The sequence below is a fragment of the Oncorhynchus keta genome, chromosome 28 (genome assembly GCF_023373465.1).
Source record: "Oncorhynchus keta strain PuntledgeMale-10-30-2019 chromosome 28, Oket_V2, whole genome shotgun sequence".
Classification (NCBI taxonomy): domain Eukaryota; kingdom Metazoa; phylum Chordata; class Actinopteri; order Salmoniformes; family Salmonidae; genus Oncorhynchus; species Oncorhynchus keta.
In genome coordinates, this window is record NC_068448.1 from 48,020,630 (window position 1) to 48,033,912 (window position 13,283).

Here is a 13,283-nt window from a genome sequence, read left to right on the forward strand (position 1 = left end):
TTTCCCCTTAGGGGAAATCTGATATGAGATGTCACAGATGATAGATTGAAGACTGAAACGCACTATAACTTCCATAGGGCTTACCTTTATAGACATGGCCCTGTTTTTGCTCTTGCTGCTCTTGGTGTGAATCTCATCGATGAAGAAGTTCCCTGTCCCATTCCTGCAGTTATTGACCAGAGCCTGGGTGGGCAGCTCTTGGTTGGCTGCAGCAGTGGCAGCAGGGGTCTTCTTCTGCTGGGCAGGGCTTCCCCCCTTGCTGGAGGGGTTGGAGTTGGAGGATGAGGCGGTGCCTGTGGAGCCCTTGGCTGAGCTGGGGGAGTCCCGGCCCTGGCTATGGGTGGGGGTTATGGGGGGACTGGGCTGGACCAGCAGGGCTGCAGACTGCTGGGATTGCTGAATGTGGACTGGAGAGCTCTGGACGTGGTGGATGACCATAGGGCAGGAGGGCATGACCACCTCAGACCTGATGGAGGAGATCTGGGGCTCGGGCAGGGCCGAGGGGGAGGCTGGAGGCTCCGCTGGGGGGTCTGGGTCCACCATGGTGCTGGTGGCCGGGCTGCTCTCTATTGTGGTTGTAGCACATCTGTAGGGCAGAGAGGGACGGATAGACAATATTAAGGTTACTTTCCCGAAATCCTGGTAGCAGGATTCTGGAATATGTGTTCACTCCTGGAATATTCCAACCAGGATTTTTTTTTACATTTCCAAGTGGACCCCCCCAGAATTTGGAGAAAGTTTGGGAAGGTATACTGAGCACAAACACTAGTTAATCCAAACTGCAACAATTGGTATCTCACTAAGGTAAAATATACCTATGATGACATATGCCATGGAGCCATGAACGAATGCTTCAAAACTCCTAACCTCATAACACAGAACAGTGCATACAGAACTTTGGAGTTTGATAGAACTACTTTACTGCCCTGGCTTGTCTAGCCTGAAAATACTATAAATCTCACAAAGTGGATTTGGCCCAAATCCAACACCAAAGTGGGTGTAATCATCTCTGACATGCGGGGAGAGAAGCTCACGAAGAAGACGAGGTAATATAGAGGAGTTTGGCCGCATGGTGCACCCTGTGTAAAATTGATGCTGTTTATATTTATATTGAAATGGGGTGCTGCAGGGAGTCGCGTTGCGGAGCCAACCTCACGCCAGCGTATTCAACGGTTAGCGTCTCATACACTATTATCATATGCCCGACTGTCTGACTTCTCTGGAAACTTCTGTTTTCCATCAACTCTCTCTTAACCGCTCCCCATCACTCCACGACGTCGGGCCACCGAGTTTAAAAAATATATATTTTCACTTTAATTCACTTCATTTACTTTGATCTGACCTTTATTTTATTGTTTTTTTTCTCTTGTTCTGGCTACATTCCAATTCTCTACCCTTCTTTTTCGAAGTGTACACTCCTCCTCATGGATTTAAAAAAGAATGAACTGGTGTGAGGAAAGCTTTCACCAGTACAATGCTTTTAAATGCACGAGCAAGGTAGGAACGAGTGCACACATCAGGTGAAGGGTGGAGAATCGGAACGCCCCCCCAACCCTCCCTCCGTCCCACCCGGGATTCCTGTACCTCCTCAGGCTGCTGAGTGTCTCCGTGAGGCACTTGACTCTCTTCAGCATGCTGTCCAGTTTGTGGGGCTCCTCTTTGAGGAACTTAACTGCCTCCACCTCCACCCTCAAGACAGAACGCATCCTGGTCTGCAGTGGCGGGAACTCTCCTGATAAAACATGTCAAAAAATATATATATACTAGAAAAATATATATTTAACATTTTTACCACCACCCTGCATTGGAGGACAAATGTATTAATGTGCTGCTTTAATGGAATGTGACTGCTATTCAACAAAGAAAATGCACCTTTTTCTAGTTGTAGTATTGTGTTACTTAGTTAGAAATTATATTATCTTACTTATTACTTTACCTGTAACTGAAAACCATAGCACATGGAAACCTATGGAATCCATGGCAATGCACATCATCTAAGCTATTGTGTCTGTTTAAAGTAGACTACACTGTACGGGCAGTCTTACCTCTGAGTCCTGCCAGAGATTCTCCCACTCTCCTGAGGCTAACAGCCCCCTCTTCCACATGCTTCAGTGTCACAGCTCTGTGAGCCCCCGCCGAGCTGGTCTCCCTCAGAGTGTCCACGTCATGCTCCAGTTCCCTACACACACACACACACACACACACACACACACACACACACACACACACACACACACACACACACACACACACACACACAGAGCAAACATTCAAAACACCACTCCTAATTGGTATATCACTCCTCACCTCTCCACTATCGAGCTGATATGTGGTGAGGTTTGTGGCACAACTGGTTGCCGTGCATCACCCAAGTGTTTGCCACCCATTGGTGGGTGGATGAGGTGAGTTTCCCTCTTACTATGTAAGCGCTTTGAGCATTTGGAAAAGCCCAATCAATCGTTATCCTAATTTCATCTCCACAGCTACCAAATGAGATAAGACGGCACCATCAACTCCCTGGCATACTGGTGATGCCGACATATCACCATAATAGACTTGAGATTGCATGCTTGATGTGTCACCAGAAAACACTGACTACACACCAACACTAGAGGGCAGACAATACTCATTTGAACCTTACAACAGCGAGCACCAGTTTGAGCTGAATGACAACTGAAAAGTGAGAGGGCAAACAGATCAAATCCAACAATGTTCATATTCTAAAAACCATCTGGGCCGTAGGGACGTCGGCCCTTTCACCTTAATGACCAAAAGCGAACTTTCTCAGTCAGACCACACTGCACTTCCTCTGTGGGAGTCCGCTCCGACTGGATTGGGTTACTTCCCAAAACCTCAACTGTGTCCACGTGGAATCTGGGCTTATTTGTGCAACAACTTTCCTAGGTAGAGTCCCTATTGTTTTGATAACACTGTACTCTGCATTCTGAGCAGTCGACTCCAAGAGGACATGTGTTGGGTAGATGATCGCATTGTGTGGCGCTCTGAACTGCAGGAGAACAAAACATTTACATTCTTTGTGACCGGATTCCCTTGAGAGGAGTACGTTTTTTTTTTTTTTTTGTACAGCTGCTGTCAAAAGAGTGTTCCTCTTATGTGAAGAGCCTCTTGATGATGACTATGGAAAAATTCAACTGAAGAGCCGGCGGGGGGGGGAAGCATCTCTTTCTTCTTAAAATAACTTATACAGGACTTTAGAAAGTAAATGTCTATAATGTGAGTCGCTGAAATGGTGCAGCATTAGAAAACACTCCTAAAGATGGCTTGACAAACATGCAAGATATCCCAGGGATCATCTATTTGAGGAAGCTTAATGGGCACTCAACTCTCTCTCATCTTTCTCTATTGCTCAAGGGTAGTAGAATCACCGGCTGAGTGCTGACAGCTGGTTCAGATCTAGACTCCTTGGCAGGCTTGTGATGACTGGTGAACGGAACAGACTGGAAATAAATAGGAATGACCAGGGACAGACTGACCGACCCCCAGTGGGCTAAAGATGGACCAACCCATCTGGCTTTTGCATGTGCCGCCCTATGGCCAGTCGGTTTCGAGCCAAGGAATGGGAATGCAGGAAAACCACGTGTTCAGAGCTACGGATAACCCTATAGGTCTGCTGACATTTGTGAAAAGTAACGCAAAACACAACACCTCCACTGTCCTTCGTTTCAAATCCTCCATGTTAGCAGCATCCTCATGTTACAGCTCCTTCGTTTAAAGGGCCTTGTTACAGTAGTGCTAGCAATGATAAACAGTCCTATTTCAACCTTGGTCGTTTGTCGCCTCATTTCTTCCCAAAGTATATCTTTTTTTAAGGAGTCCCAGACTCACTCTCCCAGGTCATATTAAATTGGGTCTTCTCTCCGGAGAAGAAGGCTGCGTCTTTTCACACCACAGTCCCCCCCCTCAGCCAAACAGAGCTCATTAGCTAGCCTTATTTAAAACACTACTGCAGGCCTTTGCTGAGTAAGACCTGGCAAAGCACCAAGGAAAACACTGAGCTGAATCCAGCGCTCAACGCCCTGCGCATGTCTGATTCCCCAGAAGACCAATGTTCAGGCAACGCTCCTATCGTGATGGAGATCAGGGAATATGTTTACCACTGTCTACCCAGGCAGCACTCTGACCTTGCCTGTTAAACAACAGAATTAAAAGGATTAAATGAATGTTCCCAATTGGCAAGCTGCGATGAGTGAATTAAATTAAGAGAATGCTGTGAATAATTGCCTGCCCAGGCTGCCTGGTCTTATTGTTCAGTGACTCCTGGGCTCAATTGAGACAGACATGGTCTGCCTGTTCAAACCTGTGGGCAATTCGGAGGGTGTGTACTTGCAGTTGCCAATAACACCTGGGTTGTATTCACTAGACTGTAAAACCCGTAACTTGTTTTTATGGCATCTTACCGGCAGCCTTACCTGTAAGTTGCTGTAAAAAAAAAAGTACAGTATGTTACCGTAAATTTCAAATAAACTTTGCTTTAACATTACATTACTGTAAAGAAGAGTCCAAATCCCAAGCGAGGTTGACTCCTAAGTAATCAGAATACAGCATCATACTGTCCCTTACATCAATAATACCTTATTCCGGCTCCAAAAATAAAGTAACCTTTTGTATATTTACCGTATTTTCACTGCAACCAGTAGCCGGGACTTTTTTTTTTTACAGTGTAATGAAGAACCCTCTGATTGGAACAGTGTAATGAAAAACCAGACAAATGGCTACACAGAGGGTTATTCAAATAACTGATATAAAAAGGTTCTCCACAGCCAAAGAAAAGGGTTCTCCTGCAGCAGTGCTTCTCAATTCTGGTCCTGGCGACCCAAAGGGGTGCACATTTTTGTTTTTGCCTTCGCAGTACACACCTGATTCAAATCATCAAAGCTTGATGATGAGCTGATACTTGGAATCAGCAGTGTAGTGCTAGGGCAAAACCACCAATTCAAACTCCTTTGGGTTCTACAGGGACAACATGAAACATTTTTGTACTAACAAGCACTTTTTTGTTTGTTTTAGAGTATCATCTGCACTACTTAATATAACCCAGTAAAATCAATTCTAAAGCTGTTGTGTGGTAGTCAGGAAATGGGATTCTAGTGGTCGGAATGGTTGTTGATGTGTTTGTTGTGGATCCGCTCTCTCCCTCTTACTCTAGCTGGTTGAGTACTCTCTCCTCCAAGCCCAGGTACTCGCGTCTGTCCTCCTCCACCAGGGCTCTCTGTCTCTGGACCGGGTCTTCCAGATGTTTCATGGCCTCCGCCAACTTTATGCTGATCTCCTGCTCAGCCCGCTTCAGCTGCACACATAGAGCCTCCTGGTTCTGGAGCTAGGTAACACACACATGAATATACACACGTACACGTACACACACACACACACACACACACACACACACACACACACACACACACACACACACACACACACACACACACACACACACACACACACACACACACACACACACACACACACACACACACACACACACACACACACACACACACACACACACACACACACACACACACACACACACACACACACATCTCAAGGAGCGAACACCATTCTTTGATTGTATCTGGTGGCATAATTCCCTTCCATTGATTAATGAGAAAGAAAGTTCGGTTTCTTAACCAATCCAGATAGAGGGGGTGGATTGACAGCTGATATCAAATTGATAGCCAATAAAAGTAGATAGGGGCTCCGGAGTGAAGTTTCCCCTAGGTACAGATCTAGGATTAGCTTCCCCTATCCCAATCCTAACCTTAACCATTAGTGGGGGAGAATGCAAAATGGACCCAAGATCAGAGTCTCTGAGAAACTTAATCCCACTCCTAGAGCATCACGGGTGTTACCTGCAGCTGTCTCATCTGATGGAGCTGCAGCCGAAGGTCCGAGACATTCTTCTTGAACTGGAACAGGTTGGCCTGAAAGGGGGCAGAGCCTGGTAGTGCAGGGGTGGAGCCACTCTCAGAGGGGAGTGCGGCACTTTTGGGTGCTAGGATAGGGGAACCTCCTGAATGACATCAAATCAAATAGCCACATTTAAAACCCCTACAAGCTAGTCAGTTCTACAAATTTGATAACAAAACTGCACAAGAAAACAGAGTTGGATAGACGGCTCACTTTCCATAAAGATGAGCCCTCTAGCCAGCTTTATGAAAACTGATTTACAACAATGGAAACAAAACAATAACCGGTGTGTGAAAATGCATCTAAACCATTGAGCAACACTGCAGACTTTGGAAGAAATAGGCAATACATTACTCCCTCATTAACAGAAAAGGAAATATCCCACAGTCAAAAGTGCACAGGCACGTTAAAATGTAATTCCTCTCCTCCTCTGCGATTGAAAGGAGGGAGTAAGGTTCTCGCTCCTCCTTTTCACCTTCTGCCTTCTGTCTGTCTACGTCCCAAATACCATCCTATTCCCTATGTAGTGCTCTCCTTTTGACCAGGGCCCATAGGAAAGCAGGTCATACATAGGGGCCCAGGTCAAAGGTTGTGCACTATATAGGGAATAGGGTGTCATTTGAAACGTAACCTCTGTGAGTCATTAGCCTGGCTAGCCCTCGCCTCACACATCTCTGTGCTTCCTGTGGCGCCTGCCCACAGAAGCACGGCCGACCGCCAAACTCACCATATCTACATCCCAAATTGGCACAAATGGTCTGCGTACCAAACGCCTCTCTATTCCCTATGTAGTGCATTACTTTTGACCAGGGACTTTAGGGCTCTGGTCAAAAACAGTCCACTGTATTGGGAATAGAGAGGCGTTTGGTACGCAGACCATTTCAAATCACTGTGAGTAATGGGAGACAGGAAACGGGTTCGCCTGCCGTCGAAAACAACAGCCAGTCATGTCCTCTGGCCTCGGAGGCGGTCAGACTGACAAGATAATTACTCTTTACATGCTATGCCCTCTGCAGCCTGCACTGACAGTAACTCCAGTTGAATAAAATGACGCTGTTCCTCACATTCAGAGTGCGGTAGTATGACCTTTGAACACCGACAGAGGTCTAAGAGTGTCTCTCGGGCGCTTGTTGTGGGAGTGGCACTTTAAGTTCCAATGCGGTGTTGTAAGCCACTGAAGTCCCTTAGCGGAAGTGAAAAAGTCCCTGTCCAGTGTCGGAACAATGAAAAGAGTGGAATGTTGTGAGGAAATGAGAGCGAGAGAGAGAGCACTCTAAGCTCCCTCCAAACAGAGTAGATCTACATCCCAAATGGCACCCTATTCCCTGTATAGTTAGTGCACTATAAAAGGAATAGGGTGCCATTTGGGATACACCCATAGTACAGCCCTGCTGTGGGGCTAAGGAACACACTACTATTGTCACTGTGTAATCCCCCTCCAACATTTACCACAGTCCTCTCATAGTGGATGACAGCAGCACAGACCTGAAGTGCAGGTTCGGAAGAGAGCAGTTCCTGTGTTTTACTGTCTGCGTACCAAATGGCCCATTGGGCTTTGGTTAAAAGTAGTGCACTTTTTAGGCAATAGGGTGCCATTTAGGATACATGCACTGTTTGGAGACTGAGAGGGCGTTTTTGTGATGGAGATTATGAAGTAACAACAAGAGAGTCTGAGGAATCAAGAGAAATATGTAAATTGTTCATGCATTTGATGCGGGGGAACGATAAACGAAGGGAAATCCTGTGAGACATGAACAGTCTTTTTGGTGTTGAAGAGATTGAAATTCACTCACACACACTCACACACACTCACTCACTCACTCACTCACTCACTCACTCACACTCTCACACTCTCACACTCTCACACTCTCACACACACACACACACTCACACACACACACACACACACACACACACACACACACACACACACACACACACACAGCAGATTGTATCAGCGTGGTGTAAGAAGAAGAAGAAGTGTATCGCTGAGATGTAAGGAACTGCTTCGGCAGCAGACAGATAAATACCGCTCTGTTTTCCTTCCGCCGCCCTCCAGATTGCATTTCTTTTATCGAACCCACATCTGCGCAGACTGTTAGCCAGACGAGATTGAATCATCTTGGCGGGGATGAAGAAATAATACACTGCTCTTGTTTTTCAGCAGCACATATTAGGTTTGCTGTTTTTGTATGAGAAGAGTGGATTTGAGGGGGAATATGGGGGACTTGGCGAAGAGTAAAGTAAGCTGGTCTGTGACTGACTCACTGACAGTTTTAGTGGAGCAGTAGGGGAGAGCATACGGCAGACTGTTGAGTGACATTAACATGAGAGACTTGTCTGTGCAATGCAGCATGGGGAAAACGTGGATATGCAACAGAAAACTGTATTGTGAAGTAGATCATGGGCTGCATCCCAAACGCCAACCTATTCCCTATATAGTGCACCATTTTTTACCTGGCCCCATAGGAAATCTCATAGGGCTCAAGTGATAAGTAGGGCACTATATAGGGAATAGGGAACAATGTAGGGACACAGTTCATGATGTGATACATGCAGAAGGGTAATAGTGGTCCTGACCTGCACTGTGTGCACTCTGAACCGGAGACGCTTGTCTTGATGTCTTCATGGGTCGTTCGCTACACACACACACACACACACACGCACACACACACACGCACGGAGACAGAGTAAGAGAAAGAGACCTATGAATTCTGTTTGAATTACGATATAAGAGATTCAATAAAAAACCCTGGGCACTGTCCTTCAGTTAGGGTTGATACATATTAGTAAAAGCCGTATAGACAGCCATACGTATGGTTGGGCAGACTGACAGAGGGACATGTTAACATGATGGCTGTTAGGAGCAGTCTGTTCCCATAGTAAATCATCCCATGTTCATTCCACTCATCGTGCATTCATTGAGATGGTTCATTGTAAACCCAAGCAAACACAGTTAGCACAAGATCTCCACAGAGTAGGTTGAAATGCAAAGGTCAACTGCAGCCATATCAACCTATAGAGGCAGCCATTTTGGAGAATAAATGGAGGTAATATCAGACCCCTTGTGCACCCTATTTCCCCCTGACAATGTTCTGTTTACCTAGGCTGGCTCAGATGGCTAAAAGTGAGAGCTAGTTTATTTGCGATGATCTTTTTCCACTTTGGCCCAAGCTGCCTCACTTTATCTTCTTGCTTACCTGAGAGCCTCGTTGGTGCCACTAGTGTTTGGGGACGTTAAAAGTGCATGCTGAACAAGACCAGTCAAGCTGGCAATCTGTTGCTCCATAGCCTTCATTCGCTCTCTGCAGGAAACATCAGAATATCAAGCTTTTAAAAATGGGGCATACTAGGCGGTGGCATTTTTTGACATTTAAGTTATAAGTACTTTTTAAGTTAGGAGTTACTTCCTAACTACTACCTGCATTGTTTCCATGCCAGACGTGGTTGCTTAGAAATCAAATTAGCGATATAAAATGAAAAACACAAGGAGTAAGTCATGTACTGGATAGTGAGAATAGAAGTTAATTGATTTCTGCTATATAACAGAATGCTATGCTATATAACAGTTAAATGCACTTTTAAAGCAATATCTGGCCAAAAGTAAGTGTTCCAAGCTGTCAAAATGCAGTGCTACAGGTAGTGACGGCTCCATTCAGGCAAAAATAAAATTTATATCCTAGCTTACACAGTGTAATAAATACAACCACTTTAGAATGCCTGTTTTGCCCTCCTTGGAGTCTGCCTGGAATAGTCTAGAAAAACAAGAGTGGGCTAGTCTGAATTTCTGAATACAAGACAGGGCTGTCTAGTAGATTTAGCCCAGAGGTTGAGATGAGTTGGACCTTAGTGGGCACATTGTGGATAAAACAATAGACTGCGTCACTGGTTGTCGGGCGCCTGGACGAGAAAGAGAAGACAAACTCATCAATTCTCATATTACTCTGGCAGGATCGGCAATGTGAAGAAAACCAAGCACAGGGTTGAATAGGGATCCTTATGCTTGGTGATTGCTCGTTGACCAGTGAGGCTCAGACATAGAGGAGCACTGTCTTTTCACATGTCATCACATATCTAAATGGCACAGGGGGGGGAGGGGAGGGGAGGGCGCTGGATGGGGCTAGATGAGGACAAGAGAAATGACTGTGATCCTGATAGTGCTGTATATTGCGGCCAGGCAATGTACTGTAGAGAAACAGACACTTAGCTATGTCTCCCCCGGGGCACTGAAATGCAAAGCCAAAAGAGAAAAGTTTCTTGTGCCTATATAGCCATTATAGAGCACCGTGCCTATACGGAATAGTGTTTGTGCGTGTAAGTACAACTCATGCTTGAAGGCCACTCCGTAGTTTTACAGTATAAAGTAAGTGAACATAGCTACCCTGTTTGTTGTACATTAAGTACCTTTCCACAGAAATTCCTTTACTCCTTTTCCCCCAGACCCATTTAAGATGGGAATGTCCCAAATATATGTTACATTTGAGTCATTTGGCAGACAGTCTTATCCAGAGTGACTTGGGGTTAAGTGTCTTGCTCAAGGGACCATTGACAGATTTTTCACCTTGTCGGCTTGGGTATTCAAACCAGTGACCTTTTGGATACTAGCCCAACTCTCCTAACCACCAGGCTATCCGCCTATGCGGGCCCTGGTCAAAGGATTGTGCACTTTAAAGGGAATAGGGTGCCATTTGGGACACAGATCATGGTGTTTGTGCCATGCAGGTGGTCCTAGTGATCTGTTCCCCCTGATTCGGCTTTCAGGAAGCCCGGGTCTTATCCAACCTGGCCAATATTTGCTTTGGTTTTCCTAAGCAGTACACACACAGCCCCCTCACCCCCATAGCCATCCGGTCTAATGCATTCCAATGAAACCATAAATAATTGTATGGCTGGAGTATGTCCCTCACGCCCTCTCTTGTGCTTGTGTGTTCTGTCCTTTAGTGAAACAGAACGAGCCAGGTTGAAATAGCCACAGGGATGACTGCCGGAGTGCAGGGCTAACAGACGATGTACACGGGGCATGCAGACAGAGAGTTATAGATATACAGTCTGGATAGGGGGCTTGAAGTGCTATTCCATTACTGCACTGGCCTGGTTTACAGAGTCAACTAAGTCAACTGAGTAAACCAGCCCTCTTCAACTCTTCACTCCAAGGTTTTAGGACTAGGGATAAGCTATTCATATCAAAAGAGCTGGTCACACACACGGCCCAAATTGATCTAGATAAAAGTCAATACGTATATTCATAATACAGTGTTATAGCCCACTGTGCTAAATGTGATGACCTGACAGGGCGGACCAGACACGCAGTGTGTGTGTTTGTGTGTGTGTGTATCTGTGAGACAGGGCAGACAACTGAGATGTCTCTGCCCTGCAGTGCTGATGATGAGACAGTCTGAGCTAAGATTAAAACAGTGCAGCCCACGGTTACTGTTAGGGTGGTACAAGGATGCAATGTTAGTTCATCTATACCCCCATGCAGTATCAGACCCTTTCACTGAGCCCCCGCCCCACCTCAGGTCCCCCGGGTTGGCTTACCGTGTCTGGGGGTCGTTGGCTGGCGGGATAGGGCCGTGACCACCCTGGAGGTCCGGGACGACTGGAGACGCCATGTTGCTTCTGCTTTTCACCACTTCCTCCTTCCTGAAGGACTGGCGAACGGGCGAGGAGCGCTCTTGGGGAATGCCGCTGGGAGGGGGTGGCGCCCCGTGGATGTCAATCATCCTCACCTCTGCCATCCTGTGGGGTGAGGGGGGTGGGGTCTTGGAGCCCAGTGTAGGCAGCTGGCTGTCTCCATACTTCCTGGACTTCTGGCGGTAGAGTGACGGTTGTTCCATGGCCTCGGTGGGGCTGGGCCCGCTGTAGGAGCCTGTGGAGCGGATGGAGACGCGGTGGTATCCAGCCAGGCTGCCATGGTCCACAATGTCCCCAGCAGGAGGGTGCCCTCCATGGGCAAGGCCGTGGCCCATTCTCCCCTCGTTGAGGAGCAAGTATGGGTCAGCGTACAGCCCCTCTCCACCCCTCAATAGGCTGGGACTCATAGCACTCAGGTCCTCGTCGGGCTTAACGTCCCGCCTCTCCAGGATGGCGCTGGGGCAGGGGGACACAGAACGTGTGGGAGGGGTGGCGTTGGAAATGCGCTCCCGTGGCATGGTGGCAGTGCCGGGCATGGACCCCGGGCGCGGGCCGAAGGGGATCCGGGAGGGCGAGGGGGGCAGGGAGTGGGCCGTGGGTGGGGACAGGGAGCCCTGCATGGGGTGGTGTGGAGGGGGGCCCATGGAGAGCTGTCGCATTGGGGGGTGCTGGCCATCTCTGCTGCCATACATCACCTCTCTGTGCATCTGGAGGAAGAGTGGAATCAAAAGCACCAAATCACGTTATTACTACGTTACACTTACGTTAGTTGACCATGTTTACCAAGCGTTGTCGAGTGTCACAGCCCTCAGGTAGTCGGCCATGACACCTCCGTCTGAGCGTCTATAGCTCTGGTCTGTTGTCAACCCTGCATCTCTGGAGAGAGGTCACCAAACACACCATGCTTGCATCCCAAATGGCACCCTATTCCCTATGTCGTTCACTAGGGCTCCGGTAAAGGTAGTTGAATAAATAGGGATATGGTGGCATTTGATATGCAGACCATTACGCTCTAAGCCAGCCAGGACAGTTGGTTTTCATGGTCTAGAGAAAAAGAATGTCGCATCAGCACATTCTCAGAGTGAGAAAGCATCTTAAATCCTGCTAAGGCCACAGGGATACTTTCCCCCCTGTCAATATTTGACTAACATTTCACAGACACCCCAAATTGCCTATACCCTCAGGCTTACAAAATGTGATTTGACATGAAAACAAGTTTTTTTGGGATACAATTCCCCTCATAAGCAGGATATTCACATTAAACTTTAAAGCTAGGTGATTACCTTGAGGGTTTCTTTAAGGCTCATGCTTGTGAGCTCAATTGCCACTGGTGGCTGATAACAGTGTGCCTTTTAAAACGACCAACATGTGAAAACACAGAGAGAGAATGATTTCAACTATGTGCCCACAGGCAGGAAAGAAGTATCTGGTAAATTAGCAACAGGTTCCGTCGTCTGGCACAGCCATTTTAAACAGGCAGCTGTGACTGCATTGAACCACACAAAGGACCCCAGAGTACCTGCGGACAAACTATGAAATCACTTCATTCAGCTACAGCTGGGTTAAAGGAGAGGCATGACTGGAGCAGATTTTGGGAGTTAAAAGTCAAAACGTGGAGGGCAGAGAGTATGCAGAGATCTTTACACACAGGAGTGCATGGTTAACTCACTGCCAGGTTGTGAGACTGAGTTCATTTCTTCCCAATGCACTACTTCCACTGT

At 47.0% G+C, this 13,283-nt stretch overlaps 1 protein-coding gene across 17 annotated transcripts in view; it reads right to left on the reverse strand.

Moving 5' to 3' along the window:
• The window catches only part of LOC118361142 (sickle tail protein homolog), a 241,670-nt gene that overhangs the window by 10,943 nt on the left and 217,444 nt on the right, over positions 1–13,283 (reverse strand). For 16 of the 17 annotated variants that reach the window (XM_052483205.1, XM_052483209.1, XM_052483194.1 and 13 more), the window contains 8 exons: positions 11,467–12,269; positions 9,129–9,233; positions 8,509–8,567; positions 5,871–6,031; positions 5,163–5,338; positions 2,046–2,179; positions 1,585–1,732; positions 85–586 (listed from right to left, as the gene is read on the reverse strand). In XM_052483205.1, the coding sequence (XP_052339165.1) occupies positions 85–586; positions 1,585–1,732; positions 2,046–2,179; positions 5,163–5,338; positions 5,871–6,031; positions 8,509–8,567; positions 9,129–9,233; positions 11,467–12,269 (2,088 nt within the window). The remainder of the gene's footprint in view (positions 1–84; positions 587–1,584; positions 1,733–2,045; positions 2,180–5,162; positions 5,339–5,870; positions 6,032–8,508; positions 8,568–9,128; positions 9,234–11,466; positions 12,270–13,283) is intronic. The other variant, XM_052483201.1, reaches the window with a different exon arrangement.